General features: G+C 39.6%; 1 protein-coding gene across 1 annotated transcript in view; it reads right to left on the minus strand.

The window, feature by feature from the left end:
- Nucleotides 1–3,541: 3,541 nt before the first annotated feature.
- Nucleotides 3,542–23,165, minus strand: part of NOL10 (nucleolar protein 10) — a 75,272-nt gene continuing 55,648 nt past the window's right edge. Inside the window, exons 15-21 of the mRNA XM_024208382.2 lie at nt 22,942–23,021; nt 22,705–22,803; nt 21,552–21,638; nt 19,041–19,214; nt 18,406–18,653; nt 11,317–11,419; nt 3,542–4,960 (exon numbers count right to left, since the gene is read on the minus strand). Coding sequence (XP_024064150.1) covers nt 4,844–4,960; nt 11,317–11,419; nt 18,406–18,653; nt 19,041–19,214; nt 21,552–21,638; nt 22,705–22,803; nt 22,942–23,021 — 908 coding nt within the window. The 3' untranslated portion in view covers nt 3,542–4,843. The remainder of the gene's footprint in view (nt 4,961–11,316; nt 11,420–18,405; nt 18,654–19,040; nt 19,215–21,551; nt 21,639–22,704; nt 22,804–22,941; nt 23,022–23,165) is intronic.

The raw sequence follows: 23,165 nt of genomic DNA on the forward strand, positions 1-23,165 counted from the left end.
GCGAGAGGCGCAAGCAGTCGACGGGGCAACGGCAGCAGTCAACTCACCACAGTGAAGACACCACGGTAAGTTGATCTACGTAGGTCGACTTCAGCTACATTATTCACGTAGCTGAAGTTGCGCAACTTAGATCGATCCCCCTCCAGTGTAGACCAGGGCTAAGAGAAACTTGAAGATAAGGAGCAAGAACTTGAAGCCAATGTGGAGAGCGAAGGACAGGTCTGAGGTGTCTACGATAGACCATTGTGCTGAGATGTGCTACAGTGTGCTGTACTAGTTGGAGTTTTCTAAGGGCTGATTGCCTCATGGCCAAATATATTACATCGCTGTAGTACAGATGAGGGTGCGATCATCATCCGCCAGGATGGGACAATCTCCTACTCAACCAGAAATGATAGAAGCGTTACTGGTGGATGCTGTGATGTGAGAGCTTAGCATCAGGGAGGAATCCACAAGCACTCCTAAACCAGAGACCGGAGTGACCAATTGTGGGTGTGTAGTTTCCTTCAGCCAGAGGAGACTTCACCATTCCTACAAATTTCCAAGTGTTTCCTCTGCCCACCAGCATCATGTGTTTTGGGCTACTAGGTGACTCCTCACCTGAACAAGTGAGGGCATTATTGTGTGGCTTATGTGGAGACAGAGGAGGGGACAGCTATATAATAGCAGAGGAACTCCAAAGATTCCAGCTGGAAGAGTAGCAAAAAGGTGGAAAATAAAAGGCAAGAGACACCCGGATCTAGGCAGAACAGCAACAGTGGAACAACTAATAACCCCCAAATAGGCTGCAATTCTCAAGGCTCTTAAAGGGACAGAAGTCTGACATGTTCTGATATGGAAAGACCCTAAGATGGCAAAACTTAAAAGGATCCAGAGGCCTATCTGATCACTTTTGAAAGGGTATCTTATAGTTATGAGGTTGGTCACAAGAGCAGTGGCCCTTCAGGCTTGGCCCATGTTTCACTGGAAAAGCTCAAAAGGCCTATAATGGAATAGCCAACCAAGGGTGATATGAGACTAAAGGCAGCACTTCTGAAAAGGTATACAATCCTGAGACGGGCTGCCAGGATTTTAGACATTCTACTATTATGATGCAATGGCCAGAGAAATGTGTAGCTGTTTAAACAGTCAAGGGACCCACTTGGAAATTTAAAAATGCAGAAGCATTTTTTAAACATTCTTGCTTGCATAGGCCTGTAGAAAGAGCTCTAGCGGTACAATACTCAGAGCTTGTAGAAAAGGGCTGCTACTAACATCTCTGATGTTTATACGCTGAGCTCTGGAATCAGATCAAAAGGCTTAAATGAGATCGGTGTTACAATGGGCACTAAAGTTTATACATTTATATTAACATGCCGGCAAAAAAATGGGCTCAACGAGTTCTGGAGTCCCATCATGTTTCAAAATCAGTCTTGCAGCAGTTCTCAAACTGTGCCACCACAGGAGAGCTCCACAGAGCTGCTTCTATCACAACTGCAACATGCCCATTATGTTCAAGCAGGTAAGACTTTAAAATACACTGCTCTCATCATGCATTTTCAAAAACATTTACGTGACCAACTTCATATAAATAAATCAAATACTTCTATCTCCTATGTGTCTTTGTGGCACAAATTTACCTATGATCATATTTCTGCCAATACTAAAATCAGAAAAAGCAAACGCACACAAAGACAGAACCCACTTGCAAAGTGACCTGGAGACAATAGAGTACAGGGGGCTGTAGGCAGTAAAGGGAGATTTGGTATTAGTATGTGTAGAGTCCCTTTGCCAAAGGAAAGCAAGCACAAGCCAGAGTGAAAAATAGGAAGATGTAACCAAGTAGCTGCAGCCATTACACTGAGGAGAGTTTATTTTCATTTTGTTTTCATACTATATTCTCTTAATGTTACTTTTCATGGAACACCACTGTTGCTATAAGGAAGGAGCAGGATCAAGACTGGGAGGAGAGAGGGTCCACAAGAGCAACTAAGGTTGGTTGAGTGGTAAATAATGAGGGCAGGGCAGCCATACAGAGTGATCTGGATTGCTTGGTTAGCTGAGCCCATTCAAACAAAACATGTTTTAATAAGCCAAATGCAACGTCTAGGAACAAAGCATGCTGGCTATAGCTACAGAATGGGGGGACTGTGTCCTGAAAAGCAGTGACTGAGAAGGATTTAGAAGGTCATAGTGGACAAAACTCAACATGAGCTCCCACTACGAGGGTCTGTCAAGAAGAGCTTGCAAGATCCTTGGGTGTATAAACAGGCATAATGAGGAAGAACAGAGATGATTTTACCTCTCTCTATACAGCCTTAGAAAGACCAATACTAGATTACTGTGAACAGTTCTGGTGTCCACATTTTAAAAAAGAATGTTGAAAATTCGGAGGGGATGCAAATGGGAGTAACAAAAATGATTTGAGAGCTAGAGACAATGTCCTGCAGGGAGAGTGTAATGGGTGGCACCCACCTCTCACGAGCGCCCCCTGGCCGAGTGCGTGTGCCTGCGGTGACCTGTGTTGGTGGTTTCTCAGGCGGGTTTTCAACCACTCAGCCCTCCAGCCAAGTCTCTCACACAGTGTGCATGTGAAACAAACCAGACCCCTTCCAGGGTATCCAGTCCAACAGCGGCCTATCTCAGTACCCCTCTGTTGATATCTCTAGTCTTTAAATAGTCCTGGCCTTGGTAGGGGGCTATATCCCCAGAGCTTCCTCCTCCTTCGCCTAGTCTAGGCCATTTTGGTCCCACCTCTCCAGCTGGGCCACTAGACCATCCAATCCCCTTCTGGGGGGTGTTTCACAGTTCAATATTCAGCCCCTTCTCAATTCTCTTCCTCACTCCCATAGTGGCTGGCTGGGGGGGACCCAGGCCCACCCACTACTCCGGGTCCAGTCCCAGGACCCTATGAATAGCAGCCACATGTAACTGCATCCCCTTTAACTAGTCACTACACAGCTACAGTTCCCTGGGCCACTTCCCCGCAGCCCCAGCACCTTCACAAATGCTTCACCCTTACCGTAGGGCTGAAGTCTTTTACTCAGTCCCAGCAGCCAGCCAGGAGCTCCCTCTTGCTCCCCCGGATCTTGCCAGCGACTGATCTGTTTGTGGTCCTGCCGCTCCTGCAATCAGTCAGGAACACAGTCCTCCCTCCTCCAGCTCCAGGCAGCAACTGACTGTCTCTTGTACTCCAGCTCCTTTTATATATGGCCTTGGTGGGCCCTGATTGGCTGCTTCCCTGCAGTCTCTCTCCAATTGGGTGCAACCCCCAAAGCCCCTCTAGGCAGGCTAGAAGATGTCTCTACAGTTCCTTTCTGGGACAGGGCGTGGTAAGACCCTGAGACCTCCAGCCGAGGGCCTCTGGGCCTAACACACCCTGTCACAGAGACCTGAAGGAGCTCAATCAAAAAGTAGACAAAAGTGACTTGACATAAAATACCTGGTACCAGAGGGCTCTTTAATCTTGCCCCCCCCCCCACCCCAGGCATATAAAAAACCAAGTGTTGGAAGTTAAAGATAAAATTAAATTAGAAACAAAGCATAAAGTTTTAATGGAGGGTGATTAACCATTGGAAAATACTATCACAGGAAATAGTGGTTTCTCCATCTCTTGATGTCTTCAAATCAAGACTGGATGTTTTTCTTGATTATATGCTTTATTCATACACACATTACTGGGATCAATACAGGGGTCACTGGGTGAAGTTATACGGTCTATTATATAGAAATCAGGCTAGATGATCTCATTGTCCCAAATTTGAAGATCATTGCTCAGTGCTTCGAATTAAGGAGATTCTGAAAACTGGCTCTATCCAGAAAGTTCACAATTTATTGGGACTATCCAAACAGTAAGCAGATTTTTTTTTTTTTTTTTTTAAAACGATGAATAAATTCTTTTAAGATCCAAAACACTTAAGGCAGAATTCATACCATTGCCTAGGGCCTTGCATTTGTCCTCTCTGCACTGGATTTAATTTCACGCCAGTTGAAAAGTGTAGGATTTAAAGTTACAACTAAGTTATCTTTACAGCATTTGATAGACATCCAATTTACAGTATGTTCCTTGACATGATTCCAATCCTGCAATATTTGAAGTTAATGGTACTAACTCATGTGGATAAAGACTGCTTGCATAAATGAAGGGTTTACATGATCAGGCCCCATGTTCGTACACTGAACATACTGGTCGCTTCCTAATTTAAGCCTCGATTCATCAAGGTACTAATCATGTGCCTAACTTTACACATGCAACTAGTCTCACTGACTTCAACTTGCAGACATTTAGGCACTTAACTACTTTGCTGAATCATGGCTTACTTACCAGTACATACCAAAGCCAATGCTCAGGGTTGTGTGTGATTTCATCTGCTATCAGGACAACAGCAATACCCAAAGCTATGGTGATTCCTATTTTGTGTGTTTATGATGTCAGCTATTATAGGGAAAAATGACTTAACCCTTGATCTCAGGTCTTAGCAGCCTAAAACTTTTCAATCCACATTTAAACAGTGAACATTTCATGATGCTAAAAAAATAAACCACTGTTTCTCAAATTAAATAGATAGATAAGGTCCTGTTTGCACAGACAGGACTTTCATATAAATCACATCCAGGGTTACACAATAACCAATCACTGCTGCTTCGTTCACAAGTCAAAACCAAGACTGAGTTTGTAACACTGTCCTCGTGTCTTCTCCAAATACTCCAAGCATTTTGTGAACTTCTTATTAGCTCACATACAGTTTAACAGGTTCTAGTTTTCTTATGTCCACCTTTTAGATACAAAAAGGAGTACGCCTGTGCTGTAAAGTCCCACTTTCCAGGTGACAAGTGAAAGTAAAGCAGCTTCTTTAAGAAGAAATTAAAATGGTCCTCTTCTACCACGTTTACTCTTGAGGTGGCTAGCTGAACGCCTGATATTTTTCCTCTCCAGATGATGTTGCTTCTCAGCTTCCTGCTGTTTCTTCTGCTGCCCTGACTGGAATATTTACAAAACAGACTTGAGTTAGAATTCCAACTGGCCCGCAAAAATGGCTCAACATTAACAAAGTCAGGACAGTTCCTGAGCTACATGTAGTAAAAACTGTACAGTTCTAGACATGACCACGAAAAGGAACAAGATAACTTACATGCAATATTTACAGTTTACAAAAATCTTCCCCGTTAAACTGTCAAGCACTCAGGTACCACAGAAATTAAGTTTTTTATTTTATCTACATTGCATGAATTTGATTAAACTAAGGTTCTTATACATGCATCCATCATGTTATTTGAGCATAAAAAGCTATGTTTTCAGCAGAGAATTCTAATGTAAAAATCGACAGTCCTGTGGCACCTTATAGAGTAACAGACGTATTGGAGCACAAGCTTTCGTGGGTGAATACCCACTTCGTCAGACGCATGTGAAACGTAATGTAAAAATGTTACCATTAAGGTTTTGTTATAGCAGTTTGTTCAGCATGATATCTTTAGGTTCTAGCATTGCAGCTTTAAAATGTGGTGTATTTTAGAGGCACACTGTTTAATGTAATGGTTAAAAAAAACTTCAATCGTTTTGTTGTCCAAGTCTTCGGACTCTCTAGTTTGAACTCAAAATTATTTACATTCCAAACATACATAAGATTTTTACTTTGTGCTTTCTTGATATCACCTCTACTCCAGAATGGAGACACGCTGTTTACAGTTCATTGTAGGCTTCCATGTGTTCTATTCCACCTACTCATGTTCAAGCCCAGAAGAGTTAGTTCCTATGTTGGCTAAAGATGGCTATCACATTTAGGCTTTACACAAAAGTATTTCAAAAGACAAATGATAGAAACTCCAGGAAACTAAGGGTTTTGTTTTGTTTTGTATTTTTAAACTTGTATCATTACACAATAGCTCTGCTACTGATTACATTACTAGGCATGTTTTCTACATAAAAACTGATTAAATTTCTGTACCAACATGGCATGTTTCTGTGCTTTGTTGATAATGTTATTCCTCCTTCTCAACTACCATTGACTACAAAATACTAACTCAACAAAACCTTAAAAGCACACTGTACGTTTCAGGACAAACAGGAACAAGGCAGGTACGTAGTTACCCAGTGCAAATTAAACTGCTTCTCTACAAATCATATCTGTAACTTCAGGAAAAGCAAAATACTTATTACTTTAGAAGACAAGAAACTACAGTATAGCTTCACTAGTCAGCACTTTTGTGGAGCCAGCCCAAGAACTGACTGGCAAAATGTGGCCTAGGGAGTAATGGGTAGAGAGGCCAGCATGCACATTCTCCATGAGCCAGTGGGGGAGAACTGCATAACCCCCATGCCCCAAAGACTCAAGCCAGAACAGGGATGGGTTATATGGTGGTGACAATTTCTCTTCCACCCACATTGGAAGGAGGCAGAGGCACCAGCACAACTTCACCTGTTTTGATTTTAGCAATAAACTGTAATCCTGGAAATTCACTAGAGTGTGAATTCACAGTGTTAAATCAAATGTTTTCCCTTTAGAGCACAAAATACATATCACCACCAATAAGTCATGGAAATACACAAAAGAGGCAGGGGAAAAAAATTACATTAATAGGGAAATAAAACCAAAGCAAACCTAATATTTATGCATACAGAATATTTATGCCCTACTTCTGCAATCTGATTAATATGAGTGGACCCTTATGATCCACCTGAGAGCAGGAATCTGCCCATTGGACTCAGACTGCAAAATCAGGGCCTTTGACTTGAAGCTGTTCAAGGCACGGAAGTATCTTTTCTGTGTGCTGTAAAGTGACTAGTATACTTTAGATGCTATAAAATAATTAATATCTGTCAAACCATAAATAAAATGGAAAATAAATCAAGAAGCTTGAATTATTTTTATTCAGATCCTGTCAGGAATGCAATGCAACACAGGAGGGACACTGTACTAACCATTGTATTAATATTATTGTATTAATCGTCAAAACCTGTGTCATGCTCAGATTCATAGATAACGTCAGCAGGGACCACACTGTGATCATTTTGTCTGACCTCCTGTATAAACAGGCCAGAGGATTTACTTGAAATAATTCCTGTTTTGAACTGGGTCATACATTTTAGAAAAAGATCTAATCTTGATTTTAAAATTACCAGTGACGGAGAATCCACCACGACCCTTGGTAAGTGGCTCCAGTAGTTAATTACCATTACTGTTAAAAATGTGCGGCCTATTTCTAGTCTGAATTTGTCTAGATTTGGCTTCTAGTCAGCAGACCTTTGTCTGCTACAGCGAAGAGCCAATTACTGAAGATGCAGAAAGAACTAGTTTCTATATTCATTAAATCAATACATACCATTTTGCTTTTTAGCAAATGTATATGAATCAGTTAATTAAGTTTATTCCTTCCAGTTCTGTATCTTTAGTTTCATACATATTTTTAATAGTGTATCAAATTACTTACTACACCACTCAGCATTTTGGTACATTAGCAACATTTTACAGTATTATGCAAAAAAAATTATACAATTTGACTGTGGAAAGGCACACAGAGCATGGGATGAATATTATTAACTGATCAATTTAATCCAAAATTTTGGATTTTTAAAGATTTTCCTTTTAAAAAAGTTACTAAGGGTATGTCTACACTGCAATTAAAAACCTATGGCTGGCCGTGACAGCTGATTCGGGCTAAGGGGCTCAGGCTAAGGGGGTGTTTAATTGCGTGTAGACATTCGGGCTGGGGCTGGAGCCGGGCTCTAGGACCCTGCGAGGTGGGAGAATCCCAGAGCTTGAGCTACACTCTGAGCCCGAACATCTACACTGCAATTTAACAGCCCCGTAAGTCTGAGCCCCATGAGCTCGAGTCAACTGGTATGGGCCAGCTGCAGGTTTTTAACTGCAGTGTAGACATACCCTAAAAGATTCCCCTTGCTTTGACTGTTCAGCTATCTCCATTTTGACTATTTTAATAGAAGTCTTTATAACATGTAGCTAGCTCTCCTAAAACAAATTGTAATTGTTTTTAAATAACTTGCAACTACTGTTCTTGCATTTTAAATATTCTTTCCTTGAGAGCATCTCAACAAAACCCTTGTTAATCCATTTCTTGGTTCAAGAAACTCTTTTAAATATCTTAAATCTCCCCACAGTATTTCTTTGTAACACTTACTATACTGCCAAAAGTTATTGCTTTTTAGACTTTTAAATTTATCAGCTGTTCTTACCCTATAAGCGGATGTCAACAAACTTGCTATGTGATAGCATAAAAAGGGGTTTCCTACCACTGTCCAGAATGCATTCTAAAGTACTCTTTAGAAAATAAAGCTGCATTGATTTAAGCATTAGCTTGTTAATATGGAACTGACTTGAATCATGTTTTTCTCTTTTGATGACCAAAGACTTTCCTTCCACATAGTCCCTTTTACATCTTTATCCAGCATATTGGAATTGTTACTTTACTGATTAAATCAAATGTCACTTGTTATGAAGGACATTAGAAGGCCAGCCCTGAAGAAAACCCTGTGTAAGTCGATTCAGTAAAAGATATTATCTCAACTTCTTTGTGTCTCCCCTCTCTCTGGGGCAACACAGCTACAACAACACTGCAAACAATTGGAACTGAAATGCACCGGAGAATATTGTGGACCCCACAGTAAAAACCATGGAAAAAGACAGATCATCTAGGAAACGCCAGGAGATAAACTTTGCAATGTCAACAATGATCAATTCCTGTGGGGGGAAGTTGGGATTTGGAGGGAAGCAGATACCACAGAGCCACTCAGGTACCAAAACCTGTTCAGCCTCCAACTACACTGATCCACAAGAACTAAAAATACTAAACCCTTGGAGAACAGATAAGAAGATAGAAAATATCATAATGACACTCAATAAATCCATGGTACACCCAGACCTTGAATACTGCATGCAGTTCTGGTTGCCACATCTCAAAAACGATATATTAGAATTGGAAAAGGTACAGAGAAGGGCAACAAAAATTATTAGAGGGACAGAACAACTTCCATATGAGGAGAGATTAAAAGGATTGGGAGTATTCAGCTTGGAAAAGAGAGGACTAAGTGGGGATATGATAGAGATTATAAAATCATGACTGGTGTGGAGAAAGTGAATAAAGAAATGTTATTTACCCCTTCACATAACACAAGAACCAAGGGTCAACCAATAAAATTAACTGGCAGCAGATTGAAAACAAAACAAAACAAAAAACAAAAGGAAGTACTACTTCACACAATGCACAATCAACCTGTAGAACTCATTGCCAACGGGTGTTGTTCAGGCCAAAAGTATAACTGGGTTCAAAAAAGAATTAGCTAAGTTCATGGAGGATAGGTCCATCAATGGCTATTAGTCAAGATAGTCAGGGATGTAACCCCATGCTCTGGGTGTCCTAAGCCTTTAATTGCCAGAACCTGAAAGTGGACAACAGGGGATGATCATTCAATAGTTCCCTGTTCTCTTCATTCCCTCTGAAGCATGTGGCATTGGCCACTGTTGGAAGACAGGCTACTGGGCCAGATGGACCATTGGTCTGACCCAGTATAATCGTTCTTATGAAGGCTATGCATTACTTTTCTGCCCTCTTCCAAAAAGACGACATATCTGCACCTAAACCTTGGAGATGGGGCAATGAAAGGCAGGAGTTAATGATAGCCCTAGCAGCGTTAAACTCCCTCTAGGCTTGCCAACTGCATTCTCTTCATCTTTTGAAAAGATCATCTCATATGACATGGCTCCTTTCCAGGCCTACTTTTTTTCTGCTCCCATGGACTATAGTGGGATTGGCTCAGGGAAGGAGAGGGGGATTTTCCATCCCATTTTACTTTTCTTCATCTCTCTTCTCCCCACTTCACAGAGAGGAGACTGGGGGCCCACATTAACTGAACTATTTGTCATATTTACTTTTAACTATAAATTTTGTACATTTGTATATTCAATAAGGCAACCACACTGAGATGAACTCTTAAATGAGTCACTTGCAACAGAAGTGTAACAAAGTAATATACTGATTCTGCTGGGATCAAATCCAGAATGGTATTTCAAACTATTCCCAAATCTTCCCCTCCCCCAAAAATCTTTATGGAAGCTGATCATCAATTGTAGGATGCATTCTGTCTCAGCATTTTCTAATTTAAAGCTCCTATAAAAAGAGTATGCATGGGAAGCCCTGCAAAGCTTATTTAATTAGCTGTAAGGACCTACTGTATCAGTTACACCTGCTGGTACGGCTCATGAAATGGTGATCCTTCGCAGAGCTTCACTGGAATCTGTACCTTATTCCAAAGTCCACACATTTTAAATTCCAAAGTGGATACAGAGATCAAACCACAACGTAGATGAGAAAGGCTTATGAAAAATTGGTGATAGGAAGTACAATAAGAAATTCCAGTGACTTTGGTTTACTTAGCCTTTTGTGACCCAATTATCCAAAGTGGCACATTCTAATAACTATTTCAGACATTCTGACAACACTATTGTAGTTTTACTTCCATGATGAGAGTTAATTGACAGGTGTTGAACAGAAATGGATTATGATGAACAACTTGCCTAGAGGAAGACCAGTTTTAACTGAAACAGATTTCACCAGCTGAAGAATCAACTAATATGGATCTTTATCTTTCACCATCTCCAACCATGTTTTAGTGTGTATCACTTTTCCACCCAGAGATCCCAAAGTGGTTTACAAAATATGTAAACACATACACAAAATCCATTTCCTTCCTCCTTGCCTCCTCCCCATTCCCCAAAATGCAATCACCTGGAGGGTAAAACAGTTTAGACACTACACAACTATTTCCGGAAAGGAATTACGAAAACACCATCCACTTGAAATTGCTTGGGAAAGTTAGGTGGGCAGAATGCAGTTACTCACTCTAATTATAATTTGGCAAGTACATTGGACTACATTAGTGCCATGGAACTTCAGTGACCAAAGTGGTCGGGAGTTGTTTTTATCAATATGAGGCACTCCCATCACTAATGACTCAGAGGGAAGACTCTCACCTACAGGACATCATCATCACTTCTTTCAGCATCCTGGGTATTTTTTGCCTATGAATCAACTACTGATCAAACCCAAGACTGTGAGAACTGACAAGGTGCTAGCATTAGATGATATAGCTACAGATGATCTACTAAGAGAAGGAACTAGTATTTCCCATCAGGATATGAGTCTGGTGGGGCTTCTCACACACACGAGGGTGTGCAAAAAAGTAAAGGTGCAGTCAATGTATGAAGAAATCAAAAGGGACATCCGTTTCGGATGGCTTTAGGGCTCCCTGTTTTTTCAGATGACAAATAAACGTATCATCCTGTGCATTATCTTATTTACAGAAGATTTTTTTTTTAAACTCACCTTTTTTAATTTGAATGTCATCTGTTTGCTGCCTACTGTGGTATCAGATACACTGAGTGTGCCAAGCTTTTCTTCAAGCTTCAAGCGATCTCCAAGAGTTTTTCTGCAGAGAACAATTAAAGAAAAGCCTGTTTCTGTTCTTGTCACCATCACATTGTATTATCAGTTTTTACAATAGCAAACAGAAGAAATCACAAACTCTACAAAACAGTCAAATCCTATAACTTGCAAAAAAAATTGCAATTGGGTTGCACTTCTGTCATTCTGCACTCAATTACTGAGCAACATATATGCAGTCAACACAAATGGAAAGCAAGTTTCAGTTATTCCCTTCACGTATTGCTCATTGTACAGCCATTTTTCAACTTCTGACAGTTTTTTTTTAATTTTTAAATTCAGGCCCTAGTTAAGACATAAACCAGATCCAATTAGTCCATGCCATTCCCACCAAACCAACATGTGCTATGACAGCAGTTTTCTCTGGAATATCTGGAGGTGCCAGATAATTCAGTTGCAGTAGATATTCTAGTACTGATCTTAAATAAAATTTAAAACAGGCATTTAAAGCAAAATGCACCCATTTTGCTTAGCAACCTTGGTTTCTAAAGCCAAAAATACTTTCTACCATGAAAGACTAACATTTATTTTGATTCCTTCCTCCCATTATAATTGGCATTTCTGACTCCCCTATTTGTAGCAGCTACCTGAGCTGATTAAAATAACACTGGCAGTATGTCAGTGATTCTAAAAGTTTCATCCTACTTCAATATCAGGAGAAAATATTCTATACCTATCATAGGTTTAAATTTAAAAATAGAGTCAAACCTCATGATTCTGCACTAATGAATGGAAGATCTTTGTGAATTTTCCTGAATTAGCAAGACAGACCCTGATTCCATAAGGAGCTCTATGTGGACAGACCCCTTCTCCCATTGACACAGAGTCTAAGCTCTTTGGGGCAGGGACTGTCTCTGTTATGTGTTTGCACAGTCCCTAGCACAATGCAGCCTTGATCCATGATTGGGGCCCTATGTAGTACAGTACTGTAATACTAACTGCAAATAGGACAGGGCCTAAATGACCAATCAGTAAAGAAGATTGAATTTTATTATGTAATATGCTTCATTTAGTCTGACAATTTCAGTTTGCTTTTAAGTAGCATTAGTTATAAATGCTCTAACATAACTGTAATGAAGTCTTAGCAATCCAAGATCTCACTATTAGATCTTTGTTGAGATGGGGAGAGAGAGACTGCTTTTTCTGTGCAAATTATCAGCAAGGTACTGATGTATATATTTCACAGATTACTTTTATGAAGGGAAAAAACAGACAATCATAAACATACATGTGAAAGGCAATCACAGAAGTCCATAGAAGTTCTGTGGATGAAGTGGCTGAAAGACTGGGCCCTCGGTATGGAGCCAGGGGAGTTTGCAGGATCTTGGTTAAGAAGTAATTTATGTATATGAAAGGCTTTTTCATATGAACTATACAAAATTACTGTCAATAATTGCTTTTCCCCCCCATGACTAGGTATTTTGATTCTGGTTTTCCTCCAATATATTTTTCAGTGAGAACTTGTAAAAACTTGTTCCATCTGTGCTATTTGAGAAGACAAGCTAAGCCTCAGAGCTAACTATGGCAGGAGATCAGTCACTGACAGTGTAGCGGGATTTCTACTTTAAACTGAAGTTCACTTTTCTCCCCTTTGAAAGTGAATGAGAGAAATGTGGCTACTACCCAGCAATTCTTTAGCATGACTGCTTGGATGGTGCTTCAGTCAGAGGAAAATTAATGTGGGGAGATAGTAGGAAAAGGCTATGGGATAATAGCTTTAATCTATAAATGGGGGGGGGCGCATATATGTATCTGTAAAATACAAAAATATTGCTTAAACATCTATGTTGTGACATACAACTATTCCAGCCACAGCAAAGGGGAAGGAAACATACTTTTTATCTCCTCCAAAAAGATGGCCCAACGGGCCAAGAGTGCTGTTCAATTATTATTTATTATTTGTATTACCATAGCACGTAGGAGTCCCAGCCAAAGACCAGGATCCCATCATGCTAGGCTTTGTACAAAGACAGAAAAAGATGACAGATCGTAAGCTCTTTGGGGCAGAAACAAAGGGTAAGACAGGAGTCAACAGATGGATACAGACAGACTGGGGAGCACAAGGAAACAATGAGACAATGGTCAGCATAATAGGCTGATCTCAGCACACCAGCGGCTTAACTGTTGTTGAGTTTTTACAGGCATCAGAGCAGAGGAGTTTTAAGGAGGTGCAGCATGTGAGAAAACTCAAAGGTGTTTATCTGAAACTTTAATAAGTGGATGATGGAGGCTGTCACTGACGTTGACACCTTGACAGCGAATGAAAGCTAGGGTGGGGATAGATTAGGAAGGGCTTGAAAGTGAAGACAAGCAGCTTATATTTGATGCAAAGAGATGGGAAAACATGGTCAAAGCACTGTGGTAGGAAAATGATCTTTGCAGCAGCATTTTCAATGGATATGAGCAGGGTAAGACTGCATTTGTCAAGCCCAGAGAAAAGGATGTTGCAGTAATCAAGACATTATATGATGATAGCCTGGACGAGAGTTTTAGCTATAGGAGATGGATATGAAAGGTTGTATCTTAAGAGAGATTACACAGAAAGTGTCTGCAAGATTTGGACATAGAGAGAGGTCTATGTCCTCACGAACAGGCTGAGTCAAAGATGACACCCACATTGTGGGCCTGAGCAACAGGCAGGATGTTGGTGTTGTCCAGCGTGACCAATAAAGGCAGTAGCAGGGTGGGCTTTGGTTGTTTTGTTTTGACTGGTTTTGGAGGGAAAGGAAAGAGGGAAATGAAGAGCTGTTTTAGCCATGTTGAAATTGAGCTGATGGCTGGACACCTATGAGGAGATGTCAGAAAGACTGGCCAAGATTTTAATTTGGACAGGAGACGTGCCTGGAGTAGACAGGTAGATCTGTGAAGTTGTCAGCACAGAAATGGTATTTGAATTTGTGAATAAAGTACCCAGAGATAAGGTGTAGAGGGAGAAGAGAAGGGGACCACAGACAGAGTCCTGTGAAATCCCCACAAAATGTTAGCGTGGGGATGAGGAGAATCCTCTGAAGAAGCGATGAGCAGTAGGATGTGAAGCAGGAGTGTGTGTCATGGAACCAAGGAAGAATTTCAAGAAGAACATGGTCAACAGTGTCAAATATGGCTGACAAGTCAAAGTAGAATGAGGATGGAGTACTGGTTCTGAGCTCAGTCTGCTCATTACATAAATGTCATTAGAGACTACTCTTAAGGACTTTGCTGCATTTAAGCATATGTTTCAGAATGCTCCTGTCCTGAGAATCCTTGAATTTATGAAGAAATTTAAGTATACACCAATTCTTCAGAAGTTGGGCTTGGAGCAGCGCTGAGTCAGGAACTTGACAAAGAAACACCCAGTTTTATATAAGTCATAAACTATTTCCCCAGGAACATTATACAACTATAGAAAAAAGAACGCTTTGCCATTAAGTGGGTAGTGGAGGCATTAAAGTACTTAATTATGTTGGTCACAGACCATCATTCTTTAAATTGGCTAAATCAAATCAAAGACAAACATGCCAGAATCACCAGATGGTACATGCCACTACAATCTTTCCAATTTTCAGTACATTGCTCAAGGAGTCAGCATAAAAATACTGAGCATTTATCATGGTATAGGGCCAGTAGACTTCTCTTTAGGGCTAGTCTTCTTTACAAAATTCTACCATGTTCAAACATGGTTCTAAATAATAAAGCTAGCTGACACTATGATGACTGTGCCTTTATGATAAGCACAGATCAGGGCAAATCATGCTTTGCATCAGATCAGCTATATGGGATTATAAACTGACAGCAGCTGATAATTAAAGGTTTTGGAAGAGTTTGGGGAGTACCCCATGCGCAATCTGAATGCTTCTTGGCTGAGTGTAAATGGGATCATTCTTCACAGAACTTGTAATTTAAACATTTTTTTCCCCATGGAGAAAAAATTTCACATGGCACGACAACAGCAGCTCACTGAAAAAGGAAAAGGATGTGATGCGCACTCTAGTCCACTTCACTTGTTTAATTATCCTATTTCTTCTTAATTTCATCTGCTATCATGTCACTATGTTTTGCCTAAGCCCCTCATGGTAGAATCATGTTTTGTTTTAAGTTTGTAAAACATCATGCCCACTGGTAGTACAATAGGCACTTTTTCCATAAGGCAGTCTATTCAGTTTGTCATCACTGGTTCTCTTTTATCCCATTAAGAGATCTATAGTATTTGCCTTCAATTTTCTCCTCTACAACAGAAACAGCAATTACACCCACACCCACATGTGCGTGCACACAGACACACACCCAACCACCCTTCCACACAGAAGATTCTTTACACTACGTAATTTCCACAGTGTGGGGGCTTCTTTCCTGCTGTGTTGTGCTGTGCTTATTTCTTCTGAACTTTTCAGTCTTATCTAGAGCTGACTTTGGCTTGTTAACTGAATCCCAGTCTGCTTGCTTACAGTTAAGGTTCCCATCTGTTTGTGATTACTCCTCAGTCATTTCATTTAAAATCAAGGAAGCATTTGAGAGTTTCCTTCAGTGGGATAGAGCACCTTAATCAGAGATCATTGCGTGAACTTACAAAAACAGTAGGTTGGCAATAATGAAACGTGCTTCCATTTCGGCCCCTGTTGCAATGGAAATCAGAGCACGTGCCACCTGTTCACAATTTGTTCTCCTTTTCAGATCATTGGCTGAAGTGGCAAAATGAAGACGCACACGATCCTCTCCCCTCTGACAGAGCACCCAGTGACTTTACACTACAATCTGTATGCCTCTGAAAAACTCAAAAGGGCACAAAAGCAGCCCCATCCCCTGGAATGAAAAGAAGGAAAACAGCCAGGAGCAAGTAAACTGAAAACTTAATATGTAAGCTGAAGAAGATTCTAGATAAGGAGTTGAAGCATCCAGAACGCGTACGCTGAATAAAGGTATGAACACAAACCTGCTAGGTGTAAAATTTGCTAACAAAAGTGAGCAGGGAAAATGCAAGCAACACCTGCAGAACAGACAAAGGTTGAAGTACTAATCTCAATTAGGATTTATAATATGGTGCCCAAGATGTGTATGTCACTTTACAGACAGAACATGTAGATTGTTGGTCTCTTCCCAAGGTTCTTTAACCTGGCCTCCAAATGCAGAGATTTTTGAGCACTAGCCTCGTCACACGTGTTGATGATAACATTTACGAGCAAAGAACCCCCCATATGCATATGAACCGCAGAGTTTTTATGACGCTGTGTGTTTGTTTTAGATAGCACTCCATAAGAAAATTGTTTCTCGTATCGTTTTCTATCTTGGGGATTTCTATAGTGCTTATAGTAGAACCCAAAGGCTGATATTACAGAACCAATTTTATACTTTAAAAAAGAAAACCGGTCCTAAACGTATTGGGTTCAATGTTTCCTTTCAATACACATCACTGTGTTACCTAACCATTTCTAAAACGCCCATCACCGTGCAGCTGAGTGACAAAATGGTACCTTGACAAATCTGCCATATCTGAACAACAGCAAAACGATCATCAGACATTAGGATGGATACATTTGTTCACTATTTGTGTGGGAAATGTTTTGGCATGTATAATCTCCCTCTCGTTATATCATTCATTCTAGTCAGAGCTATGCTGAGCACTTGGCATGCTATGACATATCTCAGCAGCTGCTGTCTTTCAAGGCTTATTAGTTTCAGCACAGATCTCCAATTAATAAAACTGTAAGAAAAGTCTGATTTTTTAAAATGCTGCAGATATGTAAGTGAGGTCAATGAGAATGTCTGGCACTAAACACCTGGAAAGTCAGGACACTTCCTGGCATCTCTAAAAGGCAGAAATGCTCTAGATACAGAACCCTACTGCTTTAGGTATCAGCTGAGTTAAAAGATACAAACAAAATTGTATTTAACACCTCTCCTGTCATGGGGCAAGGAAGGAGGGGTGAAAAAAAAACGAGGGGGCAGCTTAGTGGGCTACAGATTGTTGTAATAAACCATAAATCCAGTGCCTCTATTCAGTCCATGATTTTTAGTGTCTCCTTTCACCCCATGACTGGAAAAGTGTCAACTGGCCACTTTGTCTTGAATGATCCCTTAAAATGTGTGTTTCCCTGCCCCCCATTGGGGGCTGGTCTGGGCCCTGCCCCACCCCAAATGTTCCTCCATGTCCCCTAGGGGAGTGCAACCCACAATTTGGGGACTATTGGGCTAAACAGCCTGTTCCAACTTGTATTTAGCTGTGTCACTCAGTACTTTTCCCAGACCTGAAGAAGAGCTCTGTGTAAGCTCAAAAACTTGTCTCACCAACAGAGGTTGTTCCAATAAGAGATATTGCCTCTCCCACCTGGTCTGTCTAATATCCTGGAACCAACAAGGCTACACTGTATACAAACAAAATATGAAACTCAGAAAAAATATTTAACCCTGGCTTTTAGCACTGCAAGGAGAAAGCCTGGAGACTAGAACTCTGACAACTAAGATAGCAGATTAGTTTTTATAGAATCCAGACATTTTGGGCCTATCTAGGTCAAAAGATACTTTTACTGTCCACTCCCAGCAAAGAGAGTTTACTTTGTAAGCACGGAGAAATCATGGGGTATTCTATGTTTTCTAATGGGGAGAGACCACACAGGGTGAAACTGTAAGACCCTTTATTCACACTGGTGAACTGATACTCACATGGAGTAGTCCCACTAACATCAATGGGACTATCTATATGAGAAACTTCTCACCTGTGTGAGGTAAGGGCCTCCCAATCTAGTTCAAAGTATCAAACCCTTACTCTTTTCCTTTAAAGTAAGGCACAGGGACTACAAATACCACATTCACATAACAAGGGAATAAGAGATTAAATGAGTGTCACTTCAAATTATGCCCCCTAATTACCATGTCTGGCTGTAGAAACTACTTTCAGGATCATTGTGCCTACTAAATAAAATAACCTGGGCCCGCATAACAAAAAGACAGTTGCAAACAACCCAACCAAACTTCATTAAACTGAAGTGTTAGTCTTACTTCATTAATTTTTGCTTTTTGACAGAGTCCTTGAAGCTTCTGAATTCCTCCCCTGTTTTAATCTCAAAGAATTGAGGTTTCAGTGTTGTTTGCTGATCCTCCTTGAACCTTTCCTGCCGTTTTACTTTTTCCTCTTGGCGTAGAAGTTTGCGCTGTTTCCTGACCTCTTCAACCCAGCCTTTTTCATCATCTGAAGTCTCAGAACTTTCTGCATCACTTGGTTTTCCTTCTGGTTCTTCCTCCTCTTCCTGCAGACAAAAATAGTTACTCTAAGGAACCATTAACTGATTTTTTTAAAAAAACCTCTTTGCCCAATTAGAGTACGTGACAATCTCTACATATGTCCAATTTGAAGAGAACTAGAATTCTAACACATTAACCAAATACAGCATGCAGAGTAGACTCTAGACTCCACAGACACACTATGTGATAGATACAACAATAAAGGAGTATATTTAGATATCAATATTAATAACTTATTTATATAAATCTTAGTCACACTCATTTGTAGACAGATTGATAATTTTCCATTGTTTTCTTCTCCTTTCTAAGGTCATATAAAAGAAAAGCCTGAATGCTTGTAATAAAAAACAAAGAACGACAGGTAATCCTAACCTAGAAGGAAAAGGTTGTACCTGCTCTTGTGCTTCTTGCTGTTCTAAAATCTTCAGTTTCTTTTTTCTTTTCTCACTTATTTTAGAAACAAGTGGATTAAGCAGCCTAAATTCTTCACTCTTCTCGTCCACCTGGAAATCTGGGTTCTCAAACATGACTTTGAATCGGTCATCAGTGAGAATGTTAGGCAGATTCTACAAAAGAAGAAAAACCAAGAGTTGGTTACAAAATTTTGAAACAAATGCTGGTACAATGATTTAAAATGTAAAGCTCATTCAATGACTATTCAGGTTTAATTAAGCAAGAAAGGACAACTGGATATAAAATACTGATTGCTTGGTTCTCCCAGACCATTTACATCAAGATCTATTCAATTTATCTATAGTATGGTTTTACTATTTTCATATAAATCACATAAAAACTATTCTGACACGTCTGTTAACAAAATATATTCTGCTACTCAAACTATAGGAACCTCAGGTCCAATGTTTTATATTTTAAGGTGTCTATTAGAGCTTGTAAAAACTCCAAATTTCCAGTTCATGGGAAATTCTGACTTTTAAATTTTGAAATTTCTTTTTGCTCCGATAATTTCATTTGGGAATTTCAAATATTTATTTTATGTTTTTTCTTCATTTTTATTATTTTTACATTATGTTATGACATATCATTATGCGTTACTACTGCTGAGATTACAAAATAGTTGAAATAGTCCATTTTTATTTTTGAAATCATTAAGGACAGGTTCTTAGTACTGAAACAGGCTATCTTCTTTTCTAGATCTAAGAGTCCTCTGTTTGTGTCCTAATGAAACAGTTTGACACAAAAAATGTTTCGATGAAACCAACTCTAGTATCGACAATGTGTTAAATATGTGTTAACTTGGACACTCCTCAGCATCTCTTAGCTAGTCAGCCATGTTTACAGGTGGAGAAAACTGCTTGACCAGGATGGTTCCATCACATATGAAACAATATTCCACGGAGATGCATTTCCATTCATATTTTATAAAACTGCTTTAGTATCAAATATACTTACGACTCCCCCCCCACCAATCCCAAATATAGCAAGGAAAGAAGAAATTTTATCGGTCTCATTAAAGAGCCTAATCCTGCAACACTGGAGCCAATGGTAGTTTTGCCACTGACTTTACTGGACACAGGATCAGGCATAAGGAATTTATAATTTCAACTAGTATTAATATGCTTCATATTAAAGATTTCCTCAAGAGGTTTCTCTTTTAATTAAACAAAAAAAAAACCCTTTTGTCTGATGCAGCTGCAAAATTACTACCAGGAGGGCTCTCTCTGGTCCAACTATTTGTTTTCACAGCTGCTTAGAAAGGAAAAAACATGAAAGGGGATAGGTTTAAGTTAGAGAAGCTTAGTATCTACAAATGTCTGGCTAATGGTCTAATCTAAAAATAAACAGCAGAACAAACAAAAAATAAATCACCTGTCCTTGGTAAAATCCTTAATACTGTTTCAGGGAAATATTCAGAACCTATATTTTATATGGTATTTTATTTTTACTTTAATGCACAGTGTATAATATATATCTCCAAACAAATATACTAAGAAATTGAAAGCTGAGACTTTTGATAGAGGCTCAGAAAGTTTGCAGTGAAGACTCCACCACCATCACCTACCTCTTCACCCCTTTATCTCTTCCTACCATCCCACTTGCGAGCCGGAAACTCTCACCAAACCAGACACCACATGAACCTTATGTCTGCTCTGCTAACTATATGAATTCCAGTGCTCTTCTGTTGTAGGATGGTATAGCTCAGTCACCCTTCTCATCTATATAAAATAAAGGGAGTCTCTGCTGCATACCAGGAGGGTGTCAGGGCAGATATTATATGGCCCATGCTGGAAAGAGCCTTCAAAAGGTGTTACGCAGCTCCGCCATTGATTTGCAATATGCTATTTTTCTCTCCTGCCAGATACTAAACATTTGTTTAGACCTGCCTGTATTTAAAACAGGTAGGGCATTTTCAGTATCAATTGTACAAGAGTTACTGTTGCATCAGAGTGAACATTTTTGACTACTTTATGAAGTGGAATTAAGAGCAAAGTAAAAAATTTACACTGTTGGCTCTTTGGGGCAAGAACTGTCACTTCCTACAACATGGACAATGCCTAGCACATTGTAGGCACTACCATGATATAAACAAATAAATGGGAAGGTTTAGTTTTTGGGTACTCTACTGATCAAACAGTTAGAGAGTTTTTGGACTCTCCCTCCCACCTCATCTCCACAGCAAGTGCTTTGCCATTACAAGTTTGTTATACAATTGGCCAGATGTTATTGCACTGTATTCTTGATTCCCTACCACTGATGAATTCCACTGCAAAGCCACCTAATTAGAAGATGCAGTGTATGATCACACGCAAAAGCCTCATCATCCAAAAAGCAAAGGAACACTGACCTATGAATCCGCCTAACCATTTATAGTAATGAACACACAGAACAATTTATTATCCTGGTGCTTCTGTAGAGTTTTGGACACCTCCTAAATAAAGTCTTACCTTTTGTTTCTTTTTTCTAGTAGGCTGCTGTTCCTCTTCCTCTTCAATCAGCTTGAGTGCCAACTCTTTATTAACCTTTGGAAGTTTCTAATGAAGAAAAGGAAACGTAGAACTCATCAGTATATTCTTTCATGCCCAAGAAATTTTGGCTACGCTACACATTTTACAGTCATGAATTTAGTTCCAAGGACGAAAATAATCTCTACCATCTCTACTTTTTTACTCACTGTGATCACAAAGTTCAACCCAAATTAATGAAAAACTGGGTTTACCCATCCAATACAGTTACAGGCATTATTATAAAAAATGTTTCACCTAACTAATGGCTTCCTAAGACCTAGGCATAGAAACAATCATGGGGCTATTCCCTGTCAAGTTAATAAGGAAAATCAAGGTCCCCAAAGCAGTACTGAGTCTTCTGGCAAATGGGATACCATGCTTTCACATTCTAGTTGACTGCGAAGCCATATCATGGTTTCAGAAGAGGTCATTCATCTGCCATAACCACAAGGCAAAAGCAGTGTTAACACAGCACCTAGAAAGATGCAGAAGCTGTATATTCTTTCTGATCACTGGTCCAAAGGAATTGGTAGGGTTGTACTGAGATGCTGAAGCATCTTTGGCCTTGGCAGGGATAAGATATCAGGACATATAGAAAAAAAACAACCTTTTTTTTTTTTAATTGTATGATGAGCAGATTTGATCAGGAAAGCCTTGATAAACAAACATGGAAGCCCATGATACCATTTTCAACAGTCACTTTTCAGAACATTACTGCATTTTAAGGATCCGAGTCATTTGGTAAACCTCCAGTTTTACATGTAGAAGTAGAAAAAAAGTGCAAGCTTTATGCCTTGAGTAGTCTGTGGAAGTTTTGAAGCATAACAAGACTAAAGTGTCCTTTTTCTTCTACTGCTTCATCTCAGTTTCTTTTCATCAAATTGGGTTCCATATACATGTGAATGCCACAAAAGAGATATATAGGTTGAGGCTGCAATTTGATTTCAGGGCTCTGGCAACATCAACAAACTCATGTATGAGGTGAAACACCATAAACTCCCAATTCAATTACAGCTCTGTGGTGTAGTTATTTTACATTATTCCATATGAACAATTTTCTCTAAAAGTTTAATCATCATAAATAGAATTCTACCTTTAGCTGAACTCTTTGTGCACGTGTTTCTTCTATCTTCTGTCTAATTTTCTCTTTTCTATATTCCTCATAGGCAAATGGATTGACCATCATTTTCACCTTTTAAACAAAATAGAAGGCATTAAAGAAAGGAAACAAAATGCAGGAGTAAATATATAAATTAGTAAATATACAGTATACATAATGGCAAAAATGTACCAAAATAAGTATCAGCCTTAATGAATTAACCTTATTTACCTTATGATACAGTCGTATGTCCATGAAAAAGCCATGCATATATGCTCTGAGCAGTGGTGATCCAATGAGATGGGCAAGGCCTGGCGGGAGAGGGAGATGGGGTAGAATAAAACAAAAAAACAGCATAATGTTATCAGAGGACTTCGAAGGAGAGTAAGATATAGGAAATTCTCCCAATTAAGCTGACTGAATACTTGACTAAAGGAAAACAACGGTACTGATTT

Source organism: Terrapene carolina, unplaced genomic scaffold, assembly GCF_002925995.2.
Source record: "Terrapene carolina triunguis isolate 2854851 unplaced genomic scaffold, T_m_triunguis-2.0 Scaffold42, whole genome shotgun sequence".
NCBI classification, from domain to species: Eukaryota; Metazoa; Chordata; order Testudines; family Emydidae; genus Terrapene; species Terrapene triunguis.